Source organism: Rutilus rutilus, assembly GCF_951802725.1.
Source record: "Rutilus rutilus genome assembly, chromosome: 11".
NCBI lineage: Eukaryota > Metazoa > Chordata > Actinopteri > Cypriniformes > Leuciscidae > Rutilus > Rutilus rutilus.
The window spans coordinates 4,211,954-4,239,405 of NC_140216.1; the positions used below are offsets into that span (position 1 = coordinate 4,211,954).

Genomic DNA, 27,452 nt, shown 5'->3' on the forward strand with positions numbered 1-27,452 from the left:
ATTTAGGTGATTACGTGGAGTTTTATGTGGCACTGCTTCCGTGTTAAAAACCGTCCAAACTTAATTTGTAAAGTCTTTTTATTTGATGGAGAAACATCATAGAGTCAGGGTCAATGGTTGTAGGTTTGTTGTGAATTTGGTGGTTCATCAGTGCTCGGAGAACTTGGGATTGCATCACATCTGCATCACTTTGGGTCCTCTGTAAGGGCTTTTTTTTTTGCTTTCGTCACGTTGTCCTAGTTCCTCAGTCAGTCAGCGTCAAGACCCTGAGGATTCATCCCAGTGTCTGGGCTCAGGTTTACTGGGCTCTTTACTCCATACAGCCTACACATTCCCTCGTTGCAGCTAGGTTGGCGTGTCGTATCACGGAACGATCTGCACCTCTCTCCTTCTCGTTTTGTTGAGATGCTCTTCCCTCTGACATGATAATTAATTTGAGAAGATTGTGTACTCCATTTATCTCCTCACAGCTCCTTAGAGATGGGGGTCAGGGAACATTGTGCTCCATCCATCGCTCTTGCTCTCAGTATGCCATTTAAGGTGTGTTCTCTCCAAGGAGGTTTGAAATAGGGCTGCACGATTTGGGGAAAATGTCATATTGCGATAATTGAGGTCAATATTGCGATTACGATTGCGAAATGCGATATAATAAACAAATGGTTTCATGAGTCAACTTGCTTGATTCTAAAGGAAAATAAATGCACACACAGATTAGTGATAATCAGCCTAAAGAAAAAAGTTCTTTAGTCAAGAGCAGTGAGTGTTTTTCTCTGTTCCCTTTGTTCTTTGATTAACTTTAGCAACAGATTTTTTTTATTGCATTTTAACAAGAACAAAACATAATTTACATACAGAGTACATATAACCATACATGTCAGGGGTAAAAAATAAAATAAAAAAAAATAATAAATAACTTCGGCGACAGATATAATTAGTGGCTACTGTGCACTGTCCCTTTAAGACCAGCCGCTGTCAGAGACGCGGATCTCACACGCGCCTCATTCTTTCACGAGTCATCACAACTCTTCGTGTTCATCATAAGACTACTCTTATGTTATGAAGACACTCGACAAAAAGACATTTTGGCATAATTGTGTGTGTTATTGTTCGTTCAAGCTCGAAAGAGAACTGTATTCTGTCATGCTGTTTTGTGCGCAAGCACGATATTAGCGCGAGTCTTTCTGTCTGTCACAGTCAGCGCGTTCATTTTGGCGTGTGTTGTTCGTTCTACCCGAAAGAGAACTTGATACTGGCGCGCGTCTATCTGTGTGTGTGTGTGTGTGTGTCAGGAGGACATTCACAGGCAGCTCGTTCTTTTATGTCTTATCGCGCATGAATGGTTTAAAAGCATTTGCATTTGTAAGTGCGCTAATTTGTTTTAATATAAAATCGCAGCATTTTGCGTCATATAATCGCGTAGGCTTGACATCGCGATTGCGATTGCGATACGATTAATCGTGCAGCACTAGTTTGAAATACCTGAAGAAAGCTATTCTTTTAGCATTCCTATGAATTCCCAATACCGGTTGCTAAGTTTGCATGCATGACCCACACCCCATTGAGTATGTGGTTGAAAAATCAGTTTTTCCAACTGGAGCTATATCTGGCCCATTAATCGATTAATCGACCAGGCATATATACATACACATGATTCGCCACATAATACTAGCGATAGACCGATTCAGTCACTAAGTGGTGAATCATGCAAACTTGTTGATGCATTGCTCTAAGGCCCTGTTTACACCTGGTATTAAGATGCGTTTTGGTCGATCGGATCACAAGTAGACGAGGGAGACACTTTCCTGTTTACACCTGGAGTCTCTTTTGTCCACTTTCAAACACTTCTGTCCTGATTTCTTCGAGGGGAGGGTCTATGGTTGTGGGGAAATGTGTTTTTTTTCCAGATCTTTCGATACAATTGTCAAAATAAGTTCACACAATTTACATATGAACACGCCTGAAGACGACAGAGAAACACACAGAGAGCATCAGCTTTCGTTTCCGCTCTGAAAGCCGCAAGACCAGCCGAACACTGAGTGTTAGAAATCAGGAATGGTGAGAATATTGTGCTTGGTACGTTATTCGTACTTCAAACCAAACTTGGTTCTCCAGTCAAAAAGCTTTAAATCCCGTCTGGCTAGAGCTCTTCCCATAATGTTTACGCATTAGGTCAGTAGACGGAGACCTCGTCCACACGGAGACGCGTTTCGCTGTATACGTATACATTTTTTATCGTATTGGCGTTTCGTCCACACGGATCCGGCGTTTTAGGAGACTGAAACCGCTATTTTTTGAAACCGGGTCCCAAAGTGGATAAATCTGAAAACGACACCCTTGCGGTTTCGTGTGTACAGCCAATCCGTATATTTTGTGAAACGATGATGTCATCACATCACGTGTCGTCTGTGTCACGAGTAACAGCAACAACAATAATGGCGGACTTATATGATTGTATTCGTGCTGCAGAAGCTACTAGCTTTATTACAGCAAAATCTATTGCTTCTCTGCAACTGTGGTGAGCAAAAAGCGATAATCTTTCTTCTTCTTCTTGGTTCGTATACAGCGTGCAAGGTTATGCGCATGCTCAAAGTCTTCTTCTCCGTGTATAGTGTATCTCTGTGGCAGAATTACAGCGCCCCATACTGGTCTGGCATATATACTACACAGTCAGATCTACTTTCAGTCGGTTTCAGTGGTTTCGTGTGTACGCAGATATTTCTTGAGACGACGCCGTGTTTACGGAATTTTTTTTTAGAACGAGAAAAAAAAAATATCGGATCGGGAACGCACCGGCTTCGTGTGGACGAGAAGACGGTCTTTTGTGGCTGTTTGAACACATTTGACCAGAGCGTTTACACTACGAAAGCAATCCAGTCGAATGTGTGTTTCGACTACATCTTGAAGAGGTCCGAAGTGGACAAGCTCAAAACGTTTTAGACCCGTTTACACCTGTATTTAGCATCGTCCACTTGCGATCCGATCGATCAAAACGCGTCTTAATACCAGGTGTAAACAGGGCCTAAGAAGTGTAAGTTGCTACAAGGTGAGGACATTTCTGAGCAAATGATCATGATGGGCAACATTAGAAGCTGTGGGTTATTTATAGATGAACTGAAAACTAATGAAGTTAAACCTTTCTCCGTTCAGCTGAACATGGTATTAATTTGTAATCTAAAAAAAGGAACAATTGTTTAGACTAGAGGACTGACTATTTGTGGACCTGCATTATAATAATACCGGTGAGTCTTTCCTCTTCTTCCAGTGCTGTTCTCCTGGGGCTTGTTTTAAAACAATGCTATTATGAGCTCTAATGTCACAGCAGACACTTGATCTCAAAGCTCAGCCCTCATTTGGGGGATGTTTGTGAGTGCCTGATTGGAGGCATGAATGAATCATGTGGAAGGCCTTCATAAAATCCATAGACTTGAGTATGTGCTCATCATTTAAACATGAGGTGGGTTCCTGTCTTTGAGAGCATGACGTCTAATGCCATTAAATGCGGTGTGATTTCCTATGTTCAGATATACTCGTGTTTAAAGTAGGGATGTGCAAAGCTACGAACCCATTGTGAAACAGCAGGAATTCGCCAAACAACAATGGCCGCACCGTAAGAACTAGTCAGGATGATCGACCAGTCGCCCACCAATATTCCCAGTAGCAGAGATCGTAAATCCTGATTATTTCTGATCTGGGTTTTTGATCAGCGATGAGGAAGATGATGATGCTTCATGACATCCGAAAAACAATCCTTTTAGAATTTAAAGCTCATCTATGTAGGGGTTTGGTTTTCAGATGTCATGAAGCATCACCTTCCTCATCGCTGTTAAGGTCAAGGAGCAGGTATAAGACAGAAGATGAAGAATAGTGAGAGAGAAAGGCTGTAATGGAGACTGTCAAAATAGATCAGGGAATGAGAGCAGGGGGATGGGGAGATCTTTCTTTCTTGCTCTCTCTCTCTGTCTGTGTCCTGGTTTTGTTTGATTGATTCCTACGTGTTTTAGTCTTTAAACAGCTTGGCCTTTCTCAGTTATTTGTTGTCTTTTTTTCTTTTTTTTTTTTCCTGTAACACAATCAAGCTTCACTATATCAACTCACACTTGTGTAATATGGATATGTATTATTAGAATAATGCCTCTCTGTGTTCTTTTACTGATTTGCAGATGCTGGTTTACTTGTAGATGCTGTTAGTTGTTGTCCAGCTATTGAGATGATGTTTCTGGTCACAGGTGTAACTGATACATTGTATCTTTCTACAAACTTATTTTAATCTACTTTTCTCTCATTCACACCTCTGGATTTAATCTTTCTCTACTTATTATTCTATTTTTATACAGAAACATTCACATATGGTAATAAAATATGGACTGTCGTTTTAAAACACCATAGATAATTATTTTAAGAAAGTAAGAAAACTTTTTTACTTAGTCACCATGAAATCAATTGGAATATTGGAATGTTGCAATATTTATTATAAATAATTTATCTGTGCACATATACATATTTTTATTCATGTGCCCTCATAATCTTTTATTAAAATAACTTCCCCCTCCCTCTTGCATCATCTCTTCTCTTCTCTGATGATGTGTTTACTGGCGTGAGGGCGGGGCAACCTGTCACACACATGAGATCGACCAATAGCAAACCACAATCAAATCACAATAAATTCCCCACCCTTGTTTTCAGTTTTACGTGACAATAGGGAAGACAAGACAAACGCAACTTCTGTTTCATGCTTGAGAATTAATTATTAATTTATTGTTGCTTAACTGTGTTATCTATTCTTTCTCAAGGTTACATTTCTCAGTTTTGCAGAGACACCTAGGCTATACGTGTAAGTCATTTGATTTCCTGAGAAGTGTAAACACTTTAATTACATGAAAGCTCTGTTTGTTTGAACAGATCCGCACAGCAACATTGCCTCTACCAATGGGTGTGAGTGTGGGGTGGGAATATCTGTTTGGCTGAACTGTGAGAAATGGGTGGGGAAACCTGTTTCCAAATTATGTTATCAATATTTTTGCAGTTTTGTTTGTTGCCAAAAGTGGTGCAGAAATGACACACTGCAGCTTTACGCAGTTTGCACAACACAATGAGCACGTTTACTGCACACCAATACGCAGATAGCTCACAAAAATCAGCTTATTGAAATAACCCATTGCCCCGGTTTACATGCAAAACCAATAACCAGTTTAAATCCACTGTAAGGACGCGTTCCTGTCACATATCACACATGCGCACTTCAATAAGCCGACCGAATGCAGGTTAATGCGTTTACATGCGGGGAGAAATTGGGGTAAGGGGCAACAATCAAGCTGTGTCGATCAAGTTAATGCTTAAAGGCCTCATTATACTTCTGCGTCGGACCTACGCCGGAGCCTATACGCCGTAGGCAACGTGTTGGTTTTAATTTATACTTCTGTGTCGTTGTCCACGTTGACGCGTACCTAGGGAGCGTGTGAAACACCGAGGGAGGGGTTCTGGCAGACCAATCACAGCGCTTGTGTCCGCGTAGAATTGACGCGTTGTTACATTTTTGGAGAGGTGCACGTCAGGGTACGCCGTAGGGTACGCGCGCTACACACAGCCTACGACGTAGCTACGGCGGCAGTTCGACGCAGAAGCATAAAACAGGCTTAAGGGTTAGTTCACCCAAAAATAAAGATTCTGTCAGTAATTACTCATCCTCATGTTGTTCCAACCCCGTAAGACTTTTGTTCACCTTCGGAACACAAATTAAGATATTTTTGATTAAATCTGAGAGCTGTCCCACTCCTTCATAGGCTTCTCTGTAATTGAAACTTGCCGGCTCAGAAAGTTAGTAAAGACAATGTTTAAAATAGTCAACCTTAAGTTTATCAAGCGACGAGAATACTTTTTGTGCGCAAAAAAACAACAAAAATAACGACTTTATTCCACTATTCATTTTCTTCTGTGTTTCTCTGAGTGAGTTCACGTAGTGTAACAACAGCGCATCGCTTCTGGGTTGTACGTCAGAACGTAGGCTCACTATTGGCCGACGCTGGTCATGTGTGTGATGCTGGCCAATAGTGAGCCTAGAGAAATGAATAAAGAAAAGAAAATGAATAGTTGAATAAGGTCGTTATTTTTGTTTGTTTTTTCGCACAAAAAGTATTCTCGTCACTTGATAAACTTAAGGATGAGCCACTGGAGTCACTTGGACTATTTTAACAATGTCTTTACTAACTTTTCTGGGATGGCAGATATCGATTACATAGAAGCCTATGGAGGAGTGAGACAGCTCTCAGATTTCATCAAAAATATGTTAATTTGTGTTCCGAAGATGAACGAAAGTCTAAAGCCTGCCCTGGAACACACCAAGTCGACGGTCGGCCGTCGGCCAGTTTTTGTGCGTCGGCCGACTAAGTTTTCTCAGTGTGTTCCGCGCCGTCGGCCCACTCGACATGTTGAATCGGCGTCTGGCCGTTCGGGAAAGATGGAACTCTGATTGGCTGTTCAGCTTAGTGAACGAGTCAGTGCTCGAGAATAATAGCAAAACGTTAAATCTGTTCGAAAACGGTTAAACTCAATTGTTTAACTCTAGGGGAGTTGGAAAATGAGCCTTTTTCCAAAAAAAGTGAAAGATTCATGAAAGAAGGAACTCTGATTGGCTGTTCAGCTTAGTGAACGAGCGAGCAAAGTAGTCAAAACGGTACAGATAGAGGGCTGTTCTAATGTTACGTCATCCTTGGCGAATATTTCAATATTAACACGAGCGGAGTGGTATAAAGAAAGTGTTTAGCAGGATTGATATTCAAAACGGTAAGCACTCAATCCTTTGTTTACGGTTTGTGTATCTGCAGCCAGCAGCGCCGGTTTCCCTTTTTGAATGACGAATATATCTGCAGAAATAGACAGTTGTCTCATTTACACGCAGGCGCAGAACGCGCATGCTAGCTGACAGTCGGCTGCAGTTCTCTCGTGTGTTCAAGTGCAGCTTTTAACCCCGGCGCGAGGCGTCAACACAGTCGGCTTTCATCAGCGCTAGTTCGTCGGCGTCGGCTTGGTGTGTTCCAGGCTTTACGGGGTTGGAACAACATGAGGGTGAGTAATTACTGACAGATTTTTCATTTTTGGGTGAACTATCCCTTTAAGACGTTTATGACTTGACTCCAATAAAGGAAAACGGGTTAACGCATTAGCACGACCATATGCATTGTTGACTTATTAAGCACAATCAGGGTAAGAACGTGCATGTAAACGTGCTCGTGATGATGAGCGTCAGCATGCGTCATGCCGTCTGTCTCCCAGCAGGGAATATTTACTGCATCTCTCCAGACTTCAGGGTGTCTCAGAGACCTCCAGAATTAGGCCTGTGACGAACAGCTTATTCAAGGGGAGCCGACCGGTTTTATTTGTACAGATTGTTGATTGTTTGTCTTATTTGAGTGTTTTTTTTTTTTGTCAACTTTTTTTAGTTTGGTAGCTTGAAGTTTTCCTTTAGATGGTCCGTTACATTTCACATGTTTTTCATGTAATGTCTCATCAGCAGATGCATTCATAAAATGTCACTTTCATCAGCTGTTGCATGTATGATTTTGTTTGCTATACTAACCTGAGTGAACCGAAGCAGTTTATTCAATGAACCATACTTAAAACCAAATTAAGCATGTTCTGTGTAACTCTGAGTTAAACTCTAGAGAAAGTTCAAGTTCCTTCTTGTTTGCTTATTAACTTGTTTCGTTGAATGATGAATCCATTTTTGTAAATTATTGCCGAGTAGAAGTTATGATTTGAACTATTGTTGTCACATTGAACAGTTGTTGTTTTATTGAAAGCCCATTTTGCCAGCGGTGAAGTCCCTGTTAAAGGAACACTCCACTTATTTTGGAAATAGGCTCATTTTCAACTCCGCTAGAGTTAAACAGTTGAGTTTTACCGTTTTTCGAATCCATTCAGCCGATCTCCGAGTCTGGCGTTAGCACTTTTAGCATAGCTTAGCATAGATCATTGAATCTGATTAGACCGTTAGCATCTCTTTAAAAAAAATGACCAAAGACTTTCGATATTTTTCCTATTTAAAACTTGACTCTTCTGTCGTTACATCGTGTACTAAGACCGACGGAAAATGTAAAGTTGTGATTTTCTAGGCCGATATGGCTAGGAACTATACTCTCATTCCTGCGTAATAATCAAGGAACTTTGCTGCCGTACCATGGGTGCAGCAGGCGTAATGATATTACGCAGATATTAGTACACAATGTAACTACAGAAGAGTCAAGTTTTTAATAGGAAAAATATTTAAACTCTTTGGTCATTTTTTTTTTGAGAGAGATGCTAACGGTCTAATCAGATTCAATGATCTATGCTAAGCTATGCTAAAAGTGCTACCGCCAGACCCGGAGATCGGCTGAATGGATTCGAAAACGGTAAAACTCAACTAGGGGATTTGGAAAATGCCTATTTCCCAAAAAAGTGGAGTGTTCCTTTAAAGTGACACGTTTGTATGTAATGTAATGTAACAATAACGTGAATAAAGCAACCGCTGACAGTGTTTCCCACAGAATTAGATTCTATTTGCGGTGGTGTGGTGTTTGGGGACCGGGGGGGGGGGGGGGGGGGGTGATTAAGTTAAATATATCATATATATATATATATATATATATATATATATATATATATATATATATATAATGTTTATATATATATATATATCATATATTTTTATTGACAAGTACACATTCCCATTGCCAACACTTAGTGTCAGATAACTTAAAGACTTTGCCATTGCTACATTTCTATGCTATGACTGCTCCACAGACTTTTTGTTGCAAATTTTGCTCACACACAAACCTGGAACTGGACACACACACACACACACACACACACACACACAAACTTACTGACACACTCAAACACAGGCTCACACACTCAAACACAGGCTCACACACACTCACACATTCAAAAAGACTCACACACACAGATTCAAACACAGACACACACTCACACTCACTCAGACCCAAACACAGACTCAGACACACACAGGCTCACACACACACACCAAACTGGACCTGGAGGTGGACACACACAGACTCAGACACACACACACGCACACCTGGAGATTGAGGTGGACAAAAACCAACACACACCAACCTGAACCTGGAGATAATAATAATATAATGTCTAGTCTGGTGGCTGTGATATGAGCCTACCAACGTCCGTTGCAATGATTTTTGGAATGACTGATCGCGAGAGGAACAAATGACGTTTTAGTCGCATAACATCGGTTAATGGAAACGCCGTCATTTCGCAATAGTTGTAACGTTAATTGATATTTATAAAAAAAAAAAATCGCAAAAGTTTTGCGCGAATCTGTAATGAAACGCGACCGCGCTTAACATCTAGACAACTTCTCAGAGTTATGTTGAGCAACAGTGTTCATTATACTAACCATTCAACTCCGGATTGATTCTGGAATCTTCGCTGGGGGAATAAGCATTAAGCACCGGCAACAATCCGCCCTCTACATGCTCATGGTTTGATTCAGATCGTGCGGTAAGAGAAGGAGGGGCTAGTCGTGCCTCCATTGTCAGTTTGTGAGAGAGAGGGGGAGCAAGCAGCGCGAATAAAATACAATTTGACCCATATTAAATAGTTAAAAAATCTGAATCAATCCGTGGCGGTCAGGGTTGATATGTGGCGGGCCGCCACAAATTAATGAATGTATGGGAAACCCTGGCTGAAGACGAACACCAGCAAAGAGTTCAGGCCTAGCAGAATATCAGACATCAACACATGAAAGCACCTCAGATTTGGCGGTTGAGCTTAATCTAATTGCACCATGGGGAAATCCATCTTTTGGTGTGTGATAGGGATCAGAACGCTCTCTCTCTTGTGTTGGCATTGGCTCTGAACTGCTTCCCGGACCGCTCAGGGTAGTTTGTTGTTTTGTTAATTTCAGGGATGAGGCAGTTTGCAAGCATGCACTGATGAAGGGACCCTTTTCCTCAAGCACATGATTCACGGATGAGTCTGATCGATGACTCTCCGCCCGCTGCGCTACAAGAGGAGGGTCCGATCACAATGAGTGGGCTTGTGTGGTAAAGTGGCAGGGCCGTCGACACGTGGGCTTGAATCACAGCGGCCCGCTGCTTTTGTTCGTGTTTGGCTGTGAGTCGAGGGGCTTTTGGGTCTGACTAAAGTGGTAGACATGCTCAAACACACATCTGACCTTGTGTATATATGTGTGTGTTTTTTGCATTGTGTGAGTCTCTTTACGTCACTAGCTCATTTCCTGCCTGGTCCACACCAAAAGGAAAGAAGTGACCTCACAACAACCCGGTTGTGTGTGTTGTTTTGTTCCTGGCGTATGTTTTGCGGTTGTGTGAAACTCTTTTGTTTTCTGTGAGCTACTGAATAGTTTGTGGTTGCTTCCGGCAAGTAAACGGTTCTTTGCTGGGGATTTGGAACGAAAGCGTAAAAAAATGATTTTTCTCCCCGGGAGTGGATTTGAACCAGGCCTTTTCCACTGTCCGCTTAGCTTATGTTTCCTTATTTGGACTGGAATAGTACACTTGATCTTGTAATCGGTTGCCTTCAACGGTTTAGTTTTGGGCGCAGGGCTATGGATGTTAGTGTGTTTTTTGGCAAGTTTCTGTGTTTTCGAATGCGAGTGAATTAATGAAACTGACGATTCACTTTTGCCACCTCGTGATAAATCACCCATTCAGCGAATCCGCTTCACGTTTGACGTGCTGTGCGTAAACAGACTCGTCTGTCCCGCCGAAGAGCGTTTTTGATTTACTGAAGGCTATGTTGTGTGGTCTGGGTACTTGTGTTAGCACGGGACACATTAAGTGTTGCAGTTGTGAGTAACCGTGTCAGGCATTGCAACTATGTCCCATGTGTTTATATTTGGACTCCGGTCTCTATTCAACCTCACTTTGATGTTCCACCCTACAGAGGGAAAATGCAGCAGATGGAATATGTTGAAAATTTTAAGAGTTCTACCGTCTTTTGCTAACAAAAGTACTGGAAAGTTGATCAGTGTTTTCTACAGAAGTCTGTTTTTGCACCTACACTACCGTTCAGAAGTTTGTTGGTGGTGGTTTTAATTAATTAATTAATTTTTTTTTTTTTGTGTGTGTGTGTGTGAAATATTCATAATTTTATTCAAGGATGCATTAAATTGATCAAAAGTGACAGTAAAGACATTTATAATGTTACAAAATATTTCTATTTCAAATAAATGTCATTTTCAACATGGATAGTAGTAATAAGAAATAATGATTGAGTGCCAAATCAGCATATTAGAATGATTTCTGAAGTATCATGTGACACTGAAGAGTAATGATGCTGAAAATTCACTGAAATAAATTAAATTAAGAAATATTAAGATAGTAGAAATTATTTTAAAATGTAATATTTCACAATATTCCTGTTTTTATTGTGTTTTAGTCAAACAACAATACACTATTTTTGTTACATGTTCGATTTTTATTTTATTTTATTATTCTTTTTTTATTAAAATGTGTTTGTAAATGTCTGTCTTTAACTAAAGGCCCTCATATATAAACATCCAGCGAGTGAGTCAGATGCTCATATTCAGTGAGTAATTCATTAGACTGATTCAAACCAGTAATAGACAGTCCTCTTTCTATGAAGTCTTTGACTAATTCTGTAAAAGAACTGATTCATAAGAATAATTTGTTCATGAATCAGACACTGGCTGGGCTGTATGTTTTTGAGTGTTTGATTTATGAACTATTTATGGTTTGAATATTATTTTAATTATATGTTGTGTTTATATTCATTTTTTAATATTACGAACTATTATCTTTATCTCTATTATATGTAATCTCACATCATTTCTTTTTCTATGCCGCTGAATATAGTGATGCAGCAAAAATTGGTTTATCAATACCATGGTGTTTCATTGAGATGCCAGTATGTTGTTCAATAATTTCATGGTATATTATATTAGTACCACTATATATCAAAATACCATTGCTATGATATGGTACCATGACTAAGCACACATATATAATATGTTTGCGGCCTTCATATATCATCACATTTTTGTCCAGTTTAACTCATTGTCACGCAGCGCCGCTGTCTGTGGCATCAGAGAGATGCAGATGAGATGTTCTGGTGTGTGTGTGTCTGAGAGGGGCGTATTGCGCCTCAGATCGAGTGTGTGATTAAAGAGAGACCCTTTTCTGTCAGCAAGTCTCCTGTTTCCCTCCCCCACCTGCCAGCCCAACACACACACCTACACCGAAGACCTTCACACAAACACAGACTCTTCCAGGAAGAGCATTGTTAGCATACCTGTTGAGAAATGTACTGGGAAAGTCATGTGTCCTCTGTCTAACGTTGCATGTAATTGCCAGCCAGTGTTATTTTATGGTACGTTGTTCTTGTCACGTGACGTGGCCTGACTGCAGTGTGATTAAGCTTTTCTCGGTGAGGCGTTGAAGAAGAAAATGCATTTTTCAGGTATCTAACAGCTGTATCAAGTATTTCATTTTATCCAGGAATAAAACATTTTTTATGTAAAAATCTGTGTAAAATAAAATGGCGGTCTAATGCACACACCTGTCAACTAAAATAAAACTAAAAAAGTTAGTAAATAATATTGATGAAAAACTTAAAATGAAAATGAGAAATATTGCCTTAGCAACTAATTGAAAAGTTTTTAGTTGAAGTACAAAAATGACAAAAACTGAAATAAAAATTAATTTATATCTGTATAGAAGTGTAAAAAAAAGATTAAAAAAATAAAAGCACATAACAAAATGACCTATGTGACCTAAACATGTAAAATGAAAGCTAATTCAAAATATTAATGCTATAATATTATATAAATAATACTAAAATCTAGTGTTTGGCACATCCAGTCTTTAAATGTACCTGTTTACATTCATTAATTACATGATAAATGTGACCGTTCAAAAGCAGCCATTTGTAATGACTGTTCCAAAACGCATAACGTTAAAATTATATATCATCTTCTAGATAATCAAAATAGCATTTAGTTATCATTTCTTAGCAGTGGTAGTTAAGCTAGTAGGCAAATCAACTTGTGGTATGCAAATCCTTTCGGCGAACCGGTTAGCTTGTGACGTGAACTAACTAAAAAAGCATTTAATAGGACCAGTTATAGCTTCTGATTATAGAATTTGAAATGCGGCGTATTTCAAACGCATTGGACGCATTTCATTGAAGAGCGCCCGCCACTTGGACGTGGCTGTGTACAAGAGGTAAAAACTATATAAAAACTGTTCGTTTTCTCACACAAACCGCTCGTTTCGTGTCTTACGCCATCAATGTGTACTTACGATGGGGATTTGTTAGCTTTTGTAAGTTAAAACATACCAAAATTTAATTTCAAAGTGAACTATCCCTTTAATTATCAATTTACATAGTTGACATATATCATAAATGTGTGTATCAAGGGTTTTTGCTCTTTTAAAGTTCTTTTAGTCAAATAAAATCCTTTGGGATCTGAGATCTTGCAAGACACCAGTACTTTTGACATCCCTAATTTTAATATTTTACATTAAGGTTGAAATGAATCTGTTTTTATAAAAGCATCTTAATGATCTTATTGTAAACGATTTATCCATGCAGGTTTCTTTCTTTATAAATTATTTACAATAAATAGGGATGCACGATGTATCAGCCGATATATGCTAATTTTTAATGTTATCGTTATCGGCCCAATAAGAAAAATTGCCCGATATATTAAAGCCGATAAATAATGTATTATTTCCTTCAGCTGAGACTCTTCAGATGCGCATGATGATTTTGAATTGATTGAAATATGATTGGAATCACTTCAAAAAAAGGAAAATCGAGTAAAGTGCAAGTCTCTCATATCAGCTACATAAAATTATAATGAGAACATCATTATAATTGTGTAATTGGGACATGGATTTGAGACTTTTTTTTGTAATTAAGCTCTCAAAAATTATATAAACTTGGATTTAGATTTATCGGCCAATATATCGGTTATCGGCTTTCAAATATAAAGAATTATCGGTATCGGCCAAAATGTTCATATCGGTGCATCCCTAGTAATAAATGCTGCTACAATAAATTTGACCTCAAGCTCGGATCTGCCTACAACCGATGGATAAAACCGAGTCTCCACCCACACTATGATTCCCCCCCAATAATCCCGTACTCAGATGTATATCACAATAGGGACGAAATGATCTGTCACTACTTGCGTCACATCACGACTTAAAATAACTCGCAGAAGAAAACGAAACACCAGCAGAACATTTCAGATTGCAAGCTGCATGACGTCACTTTCAAGCTGGTCCTGCTATGAAAACTAAGCCTGGCATGAAGGGAAGTACACACTTCGCTCGTGAGACTTTCTGCACACACTCCTGCCCTCACATGCTCCGCATTTGGCCCGTAAGCATGTGACTACATGCTATATGTGCTGCTTTTTTAATCAGAAGCTCCCGTGATTCCCTTTCTGTCGTGCGATTTCTGCATGATGATATAGAGGTCATCTGTGTCTCTGCTGCCCAGACTCAAAGCTTAACCTCCATGCCAACATCAGCATGCTTTAGGGTCACTGGAGCAGGTCAGCATGAATGCTAAGAGACTTTTTCATGTTTCCAGAGCTGTGTGGTTTTAATCTGCGTCAAATCTTCAAGTAAAGCAGAAGTGAAGTCAGTCAAATGTTCTTCTTCTCTAATGTGTGGTTGTGGCGGCTGGGAATGTTTATTTTTATTTTTATCCCCTTAAAAGTAGTGAACATCTTTCAGTAAGACAATGTCAGCATATAAATCATATTTAAATTAAAACAAAGTACAAATAAGCTGTTCTAAGGTATCATTTATCTATCGTGGAAGTGGAACATCAAGTGAGAGTTTGTTTTTAGCATGTTGCTAAGCTAACGATCACATAATGAGCATGCACGACAGCACTCTCAAATATTGGGTAAAGCAATCATTTTGTAAGTACTTTTCATTAGGGCCAGAGCACTGATGGTGCAAGGACTTCTAAACCTTGTTTGAAATTGTATATATTTTATGTTTTTCAATGATACACACATACAAATAAATCCTAACTATGAGCTATAATTATGAGATCTGTGAAGCTGCTATTTTACTAACTCATCTATTTCTGTTTTTTTCCTTCCATAGATTGTGCGCTTTCGAAATGTGAGCCCAAAGGCGACGTCTCCAATCAGAAAACAGGTACATAACGTCAAAAGTGGTTGATGTACATGGTATTTTCTCTTATCTGATTGGCCTCAAGTTTCACAACCTAAAGAAACATCTCATCGTGCCATTTACTTTCACCTGTGTTTTTCCGTTCGACACGTTTTGGCATATTATGTTTTTTTTTTGTCTGTACAACATTGTCATGTTTGAGGTTACTGGTTTCTGTTTGATGTTTTGACTGGATGCCTCTTTCTGCAAAGGAAGCACTGCAAACATCATGTCTGCTGGATAAACATCAAACAGACAGGAAGAAATAAAGTGTGTGTGACGTCGCGTATACACAGACTACCGATGAGTGGAATGGTGTGAGGACGGAGAACAGTTGTTATATCCTCGACTTGAACCCTGACTCTGATCAGCATTTTGTCCATTTGTATAAACTTTTGTCCTGAGAACGGCTCTCCGGCCGTGATCGGGAGCATGTGTTGTGTATGATACACATTCCTTACATCTCTGACGTGACTTGGGAGTCAGGAAATCTCTGCTCCCAGAGCCACAGAAATGTTGACAGTTCACACTTGCGGGGTTAAAATGAACCACATGTGCGCAATAGGGAGGAATCTGCCAGTGTTTTCAGAGCGAGACATCCAGCAGTTCTGTCATGAACACTTTTATGGCCTGTGCTTGCTGTACGAGAGGTTTTACTACCCTAAACTATGCTTCTCCAAATAGCCAGTCCATACTACTATAAAAGTAATAGTATCCAGCGTTGGGGAAGTGAAACACTAGCTTGGCGAGCTGCTCGTAATTTGAAGTAGCTCTTCTGGTCAAGTTACTCTTGATGAAGTAGTTGGTTGAATGTATAGAATGTTATTTATCTTTTTAAATGCGTGACTATCAGATGAAATAATGTATTATTACAATCAAAGCAGTGTTTCTGATCTATAATTACCATAAACAATGATTCATCCCAGTAACTTGAATCTTTTAAAATGTTATTTTAACACTCAATTCAGCTAATAAAACCAGAAACATCATAGGCGGAGGGTGAACTGACTCCGGGGTAAGGCAAGATGTGCACATCCCAGCATAAACGCTCGTGATGAATTGTGTTACTAAAGCATCTACGTTCTCAAACCACTATAATTTGTACAGAAAAGCAAGCATACTGTACGCGTGGTTTAATAATGACTAACCATTGCCTCACCGAATGCAGTGAAACACAAGTTTTATTTAAATTCTGAATTGATTATATATCGCCTAAAAAGCGCAAAAGTATAATCACTTTTTAGTGATTATAATCCCTTTATAATCGCTAAAAAGTTCAGCTATAATCAATGAAGCTGACTGTACAGTGAATCTCTTATTTAGCCTACATAATGTCATAAAGTTAACTTATAACGAGAGGATTTGTGAGCGTGCAGAACTCGGCACTGGTCAAAAATGCCAGAAAAGTGGATCCTGGTATTAAGATTAGTGTTGGTCGTTTACACCAGGTGTAATCAGGGCCTTAAACGCATCTGATTGGCCATTGAGTTCAAGAAATCAACAGATATGTTTTTGATTGGCTACATTGCTAAACGCTACAAAACACGTTGTAAATATAAACCTTTGACACTCTCAAGAGCCCAAACACCAAATCTGCTTTTATTACAGAGAAAACTGATCCTAGACCAGCAGTTATGGGGAGTTTTTCCCTCTTAAGGCGAGACACTACAGGTGAGTAGGGTAACATTTTTAACTGTGGCAGATATCACCATGAAACTTTCCCAGTTGATTATCTACATTAAGATGAGAAAAAAAATGTATTACAAGTTTTCTGTAATTTAATGTTTAAATATGCAAATTAGGCAATATCTAATTAAATATGCACTAATTTGCATATATTTAAAAAAACGAAATCTGAGTATTGGATAAAGCCAGGTTAAAAATGACTTTTTCATTGTGTTCACATTAGATGGGAAAAAATATTACAGAGGGATTTATGGATATCTACTTTTGTTATCCTGTAAATCAGAAAATACTGTCAATAGCCTTAAAAAAATGATTTTCGCCATGTTTTTTGGAATAAAACGTTATATAAATCAGGCTAGGAATGATATATTTACAAATCCCTCTGTAAATGTCTTCATAATATAACTAGGTACAAGACTGGAAAGTTTGGTGTATATCGGTGCTACTGAAGTGGAGATTTCGGACTTGGAGTATGAGAGAAAAGTCATTTTGAGAAAACGGGCTTTAAAGATTTATCATCAGCCAATGAGATTGTGCATTCGGCCCTTTTACTTTCACGATTGGTTGCTGATAAAAAGGAAATTACCATATTTGGATCCGACAGCATTGTACAGGAGAGAGAGAGCTTCCTAACGGTGCATGTGATGACAGGGTGCCGGCAGAGATCGCGGAGCAGCGATGTTGATTAAGAACGCAAACTTTTGTTGAATTTATGAGAAATCTACAGACGCAAACAGACAAAGTGTAATAAAATAAAGACCTAAATGTGTATTTCGCACTTTTTTTCACAACAAGTCTGAAAGAAGACATGTTATTGAAGACAAATATCCCAAAATCTCAAAATTGACCAGTAAAAATAAAATCAGAAAGCAATCAGAAGCAGCAGCAGTCAGTGGTTTGAGTGAGAAATGTCCACGCTAGTCTCAAGTCCACGTCTAGCCTTACACACACTCTGCCTATGAGAAACACCCTATTTTTTTGGTGATGAACCGCAGCGTTTATCTAAATATTTCTCTATGACAAGGGCTCAGATAAAGTGGCGAATTGTTTTTGAACCGGTTCTTTTTAAATTGACTTGTTGAAATAGATAAAGGAGAGTTTAGGAGAGCATGTTTTATCTCTGCCTCAGTTCACTCATCTCTAACTCTGCGTGAACAATGCAATATGACAAATCCGCAATTTAGGGTTTTTGTCACGCTACAACACAGAAGTAGCTTGTTACTGGAAGAGTTGCATTTATTTTGAAGAGCATTTATGAAACATGTAAGGAAAATACTGAAGAACCTGTTGCTTTAAAGAAACCAGTGATTGATATCATAAAAACAGGGTATTTTTTTAGACCTCATGAGATGATGTCTTTTGGTAGGACTGTGACATCACAGCTGAGAGTTTGATGTGAACGTTAAAGGTGCACTATGTAAGATTTTTGCAGTAAAATATCCAAAAACCACTAGGCCAGTGTTATATACAGTATTTTGTTTAGTTGATTACTTACAATATCCCAAATGTTTCCAACTATTTGTAAATCGTTAGAAAATTGCGATTTTTAACCAAGGAACCGGGACGTGTGAGCAGGTGTGAGGGAGTCGCCCATAGGCGTCGATTTCAGTCGGGACGGTGGAGACGCGTACTCAACAGTTTTTGTCTTGAGTCATTTTGTACCCACCACTTTTAACTTAACGTCCATAATAATTGGACTTTGGGTTAGATTTTTTTGACAGTTTTCAGTGGTTATGAGGAGCAATATGAGAGAGAAATTTGGTAATCATTGTTTAGGTACATTAAACCACGTCATGTCAGATTGTCAACATGGTACTTATGAAGCAGAATAGTGGGTCATATGTCTAATGCTTTTTGAAAACTTAAGGCTTTCTTCTTCATAAAACGAGTTGGACATCATCACATTTTTATTTATTTACATTAGTAAGCTACAGGACATCGTCTTTCAAAACATGACCTGCGCGAAAGAGAGAAAAGAAATTAATGCTTCGTTGTACCCAGCACTTCTGAAAACGCCAGTCAATGGCGTCATATCCGCGTTACCCTCGGTTTCCGCTCGTACTGCCATAGTAACCATGGCGACAGACGTGGACAACTGCGTTACGTCTAGCGGCACGCTCACGCTGTTGTTGTTTCGTTCAAACATTATGGACCGTGGCAAGCAGACTTAGGGACAAAAGGAGAACTAAAACGAGGATCAATATCAGCGTGGCGTTTTCGAGATGCCGAGAGCTAGCGTCCACGACAAACTTCGACTTGACAAGAGTGTTGGCGTCTCTGTCAAGATTGTTGCATGTACTTTATTAGACAGGTGAGCAAATGTACATAAAACTAATCAGTGTTATAAAGCTCAACATGATGAAATGTTAGAATATGATCAGTATGTTATTCTAATGTTGATCTAGCTCACTGCTAGTCTCATACAGCCAACAAACGAACACACAGAATAACATTATAACCTTCAACACACTCAAATGCAGTTTAGTGTGATAGTGTAGACCAAGTGAAACAGCGCTGCGTTACCTCACAAGTTTCATTCGTCTAATAAACTGCCTTGTGTGAGTATTATTCAGCACTTGTGGGTAAGTTAGTTCGGTAGAATTAACTTTATTCCTTTATATCCGCGGGACTCGCGTGTGGCACTGATATCTGTCTCTCATTAGCAATCGCGTCCTGCTTTCATACCACAGTCATGTTAAAAACATCAATGTATTCACTCATCCGTAAACATTATTAGATCCATCAGCTTGACGACAAGATCCATAATTCCGCTTAATGCTTATGCGTCATCAATATTCGCCTTTGTTATTGTAAGAGGTTAGCGACCCCTAGCGGCGAAAACAATTACATATTGCAGCTTTAATATATAATGTGAAGTGATGCATAATTCACCCACCATCTGTTGCATTATTTCCTGCTGACATTTTTGAGCAGCTTATTTCTATTTTTTGTTGCATTCATAATAAAGCGCTCTTTTGGGGGATAATGTGTGAATAGTTTCTCAGCTCAAACATGCAAATAGCACCTAAAAAAACACCTGTGTTTGTGCCTTTGGCAATGTTCGGAATTGAACACCAAGTTATGTGAAGCAGTATGCAGTATGTCAGTGCAAATATGTCAGCTTCATTGCTGCAAATATGTCAGGACAAATATGTCAGCTTCATTGTCACATGACCTTGCTTTCATTCTGGAAGTGGTTTACAGTCGTTGTCTCTGTAATAAATATGGTAATTTTCTCTTTAATTGAGTGCAAAAATGTTTAATCAAATACTGAATTAAGAAAAAGATGTTTAATCATTGTACTGAAAATATGACCGGTATTTCATTTATACAGAAACTTGGCATACTTGCACACAGTATACTTACTACAGATGGTAATATGAACACAAACATTGTGTTTTAGTGATTTGTGGGCAAATATATCTGCTGTTTTGATGGAATGGAGAATCGCCTAATTGTTTACACACTGAACACCCTTGTTTTGAATAATGAAGGTTCCATGTTTGATGATTGGCTGCTGCTGAGCTGTGCTTGCTGCTGATTGGCTGATGGAGCACCTGTCTGTCTGATTATTGGCTGAAGCGGCACGACTCAGCTGCTGTAATCTTTCACATTCTCACCTCTCCGTGTCAACCAGTTTCCGAACATGAGCCCCCAGCAGGAAGCATTCATGACTCTGCGCCAAAGAATAACTGCTGTCTCTGAATATTCAATCCAAAATGGCTTCCATTAAGAGACTGAGCCACTTGCATCTCTTGTTTTACTGCAGTACAGAGTACATTTTCAGACAAGACCGTATCAGTTCAGGCGTTTCACTGTTATAAATGGAGTATTTATGGTACAATACAGGCTACACATTCTCTCACAAACATCCTGACACTGAAAAGTTGCTTGGGTCGTGCAGCTGTGCTTTCTATCAATAGACATCATGACCCACCCCATCAAAGACTCTTTTGCCCCTCTCTGTACCCACAAAGCACATGACCAACAGATACACAAACATGTGCTCAGAGGCTGTTCTGACGTCACGGTCACAGGAGATCACTGTCCAAACAAGATAGGCCTGGATCTGAGTGTTAAAGTGCTCTGATGAGTCTGAACACAGACCTGAATCTCCACAACTTTCACCAAAATAATTTTTATTTATTTATTTTTTTACATTTTTACACCGTCCTGTGACATGTGACATGAGCAGCAGCAGACAGGGCAAAATAGAGGTAAATTTCACACTTTTAAGAGTCCTTTCCGAAACTAATTGGGCACTGGTAAAATATCTACAGTAATATAGTAAAATATTTGCAATTTATTTGTATTTTGCATTTTTAATTGCCAAAAAAAAAACTGTCAGTGTCTGTCTCATTTAAATGGTTGTATAAAACTACGTTTTTATTTGAGTGTTGACTTATTAAATCATTTTGATTAATCAATTGATTAAAAAATAATTGACATTATTTTTGGTCTCGGATTTTGGCCAGATGTAAACTTTTTAGTTTCTAATTTATTCATTTTATTTGTATTATTTAATTTAATTTTTAAATTAAATTAAATTAATTTTAATTTTAATTTTAATTTTAATTTTAATTTTAATTTTAATTTTAATTTTTAAATTTTTAAATTTTTAAATTTTTAATTTTATATTTTATTTTAAAGTAATAGTTAAAGTAATAGTTCACCTGTCTTAAGCTGCGTGCCTTGTAACGTTGATGTCCATGTCCTAAACATAATTTAAGTTTTATACCATTTGCACAAACCCAGCTTGTCCAAATAAATAAGTAAATAAAATTGGACAATAAAGCACACTTGAGGTGAAATGTGCAGTGGAACTGCTTTGAGATGGTTTAATTGAGTATTTTGTTACGATTGCAAGATTTATAGTTGTTGTGTGTCATCTGTCTTCTTTTAAACTAAAGGAAAGGGAGTGGGATAGTGCGACATAAGGTACTTAAGTGTTTTGACTCACTGGATTACAGTATGTGCCGCTGTGGATTAAGGCTTAGTGTAGGCACTCGTGTTGCACTTTTTAAACTGTGTTTAGTCTCTTCCTTTTTTTTTTTTTTGAGTCGTAACGGTCATAACGGAGGCTCAGGAATTTCAGTAACGGAAAACTCAGTCAATCAGAGTCTAATGCTAAGTCACTCTGCTTGTTCTCATGATTGGTTTGGAAAAGGTTTGGCGAGCTGTAATCATTTGAGCTCATTAGCTACATTTATCGTTATTATTTCAAACTAAAGATGTTTAAAAGGTTTGTATTTCCTTCCCATCGCCTTATATGGACATCAAATCATCACTGAGACAAGATGAGCTGTAAGACTTAAGGATTTCCAGTTGTTTCGGTGTCGGACAGCACATGGATGTGATTATAGGAGGACATGGACAGAATTTGGGTGGGAGGAGGAGCGGGCGATGTAGAGTATGGGGATGAGAAGAAGAGAATTTGAGGAATACATGACTCAGAAGACGGTGGTAGAGCAGCGAGAGAGAGAAGACCCCGATCAGCTTGTGTTGTTGGTCAGAAACTCAAACTGCTCAGCCGGGGAAACGGTGATTGAGACTGATGAGCTTCTGAAATAAAAAGTGCTGCTCTTAGGGCCATTAAAAAGACGAATCTTGGTGCTAGTGAAGTGGTGGGTGAAGAATATGAAAAGGATGACGTTTTCCTCTTTCATTACTTTGAATTATATTAAGCTTTTCTGTTTCTGTTCCAGTGGTTAGAGATGTGCAAAACCAATCAGCTAGTCTAGTTAAATCAACCTGTGGATTGCCTGAATGACTAGTCGACTTTTAAGGAAGCCTTTTATAATGAATCTGGTGTTTAAAGGGTTAGTTCACCCAAAAATGAAAATTCTGTCAGTAATTACTCACTTCTAAGGGAATGAAACTTGCTGGCGCAAAAAAGTTATTAAAGAGATCGTTAATATAGTCCAAGTGACTCCAGTGGCTCAATCTTAAGTATATCAAGCGACGAGAATACTTTTTGTGCGCAAAAACAAACAAAAATAACGACTTTATTCCACTTTTCATTTCCTTCTCTCTGGGCTTCGAGTGAGTTCACGTAGTGTTTAAGCGTAGCGCGTCTGTGTTGCACGTCACTCGTAGGCTCACTATTGGCCGACGCTTGTCATGTGTGTGATGCGTGTGACATGCGTTTTTTTTGCGCACAAAAAATATTCTCATATTGAGCCACTGGAGTCACTTGGACTATATTAACGATCTCTTTAATAACTTTTTTGTGCCAGCAAGTTTCATTCCCTTAGAAGCCTGTGGAGGAGTGATCCAGCCCTCAGATTTAATCAAAAATATCTTAATTTGTGTTCCGCAGATGAACGAAGGTCTTACGGGGTTGGAACAACAATTACTGACAGAATTTTCATTTTTTGGTGAACTAACCCTTTAACTGTTATCATGCTAATTAAATCCTAGCTAATTAAAAAAAAAAATCTATCCATCTATCCATCTATCCATCTATCCATCTATCTATCTATCTATCTATCTATCTATCTATCTATCTATCTATCTATCTATCTATCTATCTATCTATCTACTATCTATCATCTATCTATCTATCTAGACTTCAGATGCAAAAGCCTCTAATCGCCATCTGAAATTTTCTTCTAAAATGAGTATTTTTTTTTATATTTTAAGTTCAGTAATTTCACTTTAATGACAATTAATAGGTCATTTTCATTGCCATTAAAGTGAAACACAAGCATACAACACAAACACATTAAGTGAACACAAACATACAAGCTTGATATGTTCATTCTAGAAGGAAATTTCAGATGACGCTTAGAGGCTTCTGCATCTGAACTCTTCATATATATATACGGGTCAGTGACGTGACGGGTCATTTTTTTTTGTCCAAAGGCCTTAATAATAATAATAATAATAATAATAAAAAAACAAATATATAACATCCTAGTAACAAAGATTTCTAGTAACAAAGCGGTAGAAGATGGATGGATGGATATATAACATCCAAAGTATGTAAGGTAGTTCAACTTGATCTCTTTTACTGAATCCAAAAGGTTTTAATTATATTTGACTACATATAAAGGTATTTTAAAGATTCTGAAGTGTCAAAAGGTCATTCGGTAAAACCGATATAGTAAATATTTAAATGGAATAATATTGTTTTTAATAACTAAAGGAACTACAATAATACAAATATAAAGCAGATAAGCCTCTCTTTTTTACATTTCCCCTTTTCTCCTTTCCCTGTGCAATGTTTTACTTGAATATGTTGGAGTGTTTAGAGTAGTCCAATAAATGATTACATTTATGAGATCAGTGATAATTTTATTTAATATTTCTTCTGTGGTACACACTATATACTATCTCAACATCAATGTCAAATCAGTTTTTAACTTTCAAATCAGTGGTTAAACCGAATGACTTTTTTGGTGACCATCTTGTAAAAAATGACAAAAAACTGTGTTAATTGATTGTACAAACCACAAAATCTTATTGTTAACACCTAGGTAAACTAAAAAATGGTTTCAAATATAGTTATATGTCCATTCTATTTTTTTTACACTTTTAAAAACCTTATTCGTCAATGACCCATATATATATATATATATATATATACATACACACACACACACACACACACACACACACACACACACACACATATATATATATATATATATATCAATAATATATATTATGATTATTCGTTTTAAAGTGTGTTTATTAGCATATTGTTTTTTGTTATGGTGTCAAAAATGATATTGTGAAATTTGACACATCCAACATAGTCTAGTAGTCGTCCATTACATAACTTCCAGATACCTGTCAGAAAACATCTAGTCAGTTGGGGGGGACGTCTGTCGACGCTCACGAAATGTCGAGGAAGGGATGTCTAGTATTATTTCCCCCCACTCGCATGCAGAGTGTCATTATTAGAGACGTTTGTTTTGAATTATGACTATATTTCTAGTCTGTTTTATTCGCTCTCTCTCAGTCTCTCTCTCAGAAGGTTCTCTGTGTGTTGCGTGAGCTTCTGGTTTTCTCTACCCTGTTATTAGGGGGCCTGACCTCAGAAAAGCTGGCAGGGAGCAGCCAGATGAGAGAGCAACATCAAATGCTCGCTGGCAGTGTGAAAGCACATGGAAAAACAGATGGATATGAAATGTAAAGATGTTTGCCCTCTGAAATCCACAGATATTAATATGCACATCTTTGCAGTTATGTGTCTCAAGCAGAGGTTGCGCTACAAATACCCATCATCCTTCGCTTTGTGTTCCGTCATGCTCTAATTTGATCCGTCAGTGAAATTTATTTTCATCTTTTATTCTGTTCTCGCAATGGGGAAAAGGCAACAGGCTCGTTTAATGATCTGATGACTCAATTTAATGAACATTATTCCACAGGACTGATTGAAGTAACGGATCTTTCGCTACTCTCCCCAAGTTCTCAGTCATGTCTCTCACACCAACTCTTTTAAAATGTCATCTCATCTTTTCTCGACTTTTAATCCCAATTAACATCCCACAACCCACAATAGCACTAACCAATCAAATAAATAAATATAGTAAACAATAGGATAAAAAACATTCAATAACAAAATTATTTCCATGTTTTTTGTCACAAAATTAGGTTATGTTATCTACGGAAAGCGCATAGTCTCTTTCTCCTGCTCTCGCACACTCACACACTCGCACAGAAACATGCTGTCAACGCTGATCTGATGATTTTATCAGTAAAATAGTTTAAAAAATGAAAAGCTACATGACATTTCACATTAGCAATGTAATAACGGCTCTGTTCTTGAAGCAGATAAACTTACAGTTTCGCTATTAGTGAAAACGTGCTCTCTCTCTCTTTCACTCTCTTTCTCTTTCTCTCTCTCTCTCTCTCTCACACACACACACACATAGAACTGTTTTTCTTTCTCTCTCTCTCTCTCTCTCTCTCTCTCTCTCTCTCTCTCTCTCTCTCAGAGAGGCTCAAGCTTTAGCTCTAAAATGACATTTTGGAATTCGCAACAGAAGCGTGAGATGAGATGCGTACGAAATTTTGTCCTATACACAAGTTTTAAGGACAAAACCCTGAGAAATGTCTTGAAATACAACATCTGAACAATGTTCTGAGGTGATAACCATAGTAATAGTGGAATAAATCACTCTTATTAAGAGCATTAGCAACTATTTTGACTATCCAGCATTATTTTCTAATAATTCATCGGCCCGTCGTCAATTATTCCTTACTTAAATGTAGAAATGTTTCTGAAGTAGATAAAGAAATAGACCAGATACATTGTTTTTTTTTACCATCACAATGTAAAAAAAAAACATTTTGAATGATCTGTTAATGTTTCTGCTCAAATTTGGTAAATTATGAATGGATGATTGATGGATAAATGTTGGTTTTAAGTTAGTTTGCATGTGAGAGTGGAACAGCAAACATATCAAATGAGGGAATTTGAGAAAAGCAAGATATACAAGATGTGTGGGGTGGTACTCCTCAGTAAGGAGAAGCAGGTATGACAAGTAAACCTGAGAACTGAACACTGAAGCGTGGGAAGAAACAGACACACTGAGTGAGAGTGAAGGATTGCAGGTAGTCTACTGAGGCCCTGAAGGTCTGTCAGTGTCACGAATGTGACGGGCAGCAGTGACAACTGCATTCATCACCGTCAGCTCACTGTCACCGGATCTACTCTCTTTCTTGCTCTTCCTGTCCATTACTGTGTCTTGATTTCTACAACGCCTGGTTTCCTTCATTTTCATTTTCACTTTTACCTTTAATTTTCTTCTGAAACGAGGTCTTCTCATAGTTTTGCAAGAATCGCAAGCCATTTTTCCTTCCGTTATCTGATGTATTTTTGAGTGAAACAGGATATTCATAGACAAAAGATGTAGGATTGGACATGATTTTGTCTATAAAAGATTGACTGGCTCATGAAAAGTGGTCGTTATATACAAGAATGACTGCAGGTGATTGAAGGGGAGCACTTGAAAGATAATGGATTGGTGACCCAAGGTGGAGAAGGTTATTACACTACCATTCAAAAGATTAGAGTCAGTAAGAACTCAAACTTCAATGGATGATCTTTCTGAAGGATCATGTGACACTGAAGACCAGAGTGATGGTGCTGAAAATTCAGCTTTGCATCACAGGAATACATTACATTTTAAATATTTTGTTCAGTAGTAAATTATAATATTTCACACTGGCTTTACTGTATTTTTGATGTAATAAATGCAGCTTTGGTGAGCATTTAAAAAAATCTTACCAACTTGTGTTGAGAGAGTAAATCGGGCAAATAACCAGTGTTTTTGTCAGCAATATAAGGAATCAAAATGGTAGAAATATTCTTATTGCACTGATTATAGGAGATCCCATATTATTTAATGGTGGTGTTGCTGTATTTCATAACGCTTAACTGAAGCTTGGGGCTGTTTTGTAGGGCAAGTGAATGGATGAACGCCTGTGTTCACCTCTAGCTTCCTAGAGCAAGTGATTCATCATAGAAAATCTGAAGAATTCTCACACTTCCTTTTCCTGAAATATCTCAGGAATGTACAGTACAGGCCTGTCTCCATGGCAACAGAGGTGATTGGAGTC

The 27,452-nt window shown here is 38.2% G+C and overlaps 1 protein-coding gene across 9 annotated transcripts in view; it reads left to right on the forward strand.

The window, feature by feature from the left end:
• Positions 1–27,452, forward strand: part of trioa (trio Rho guanine nucleotide exchange factor a) — a 119,063-nt gene that overhangs the window by 7,163 nt on the left and 84,448 nt on the right. For all 9 annotated transcript variants that reach the window (XR_014629154.1, XR_014629155.1, XM_084423135.1 and 6 more), the window contains exon 2: positions 15,126–15,179. Coding sequence is in view for 7 of the 9 variants with exons in the window: in XM_084423135.1 (XP_084279261.1) it covers positions 15,126–15,179 (54 nt within the window). In the remaining 2 variants the exon portion in view is untranslated. The remainder of the gene's footprint in view (positions 1–15,125; positions 15,180–27,452) is intronic.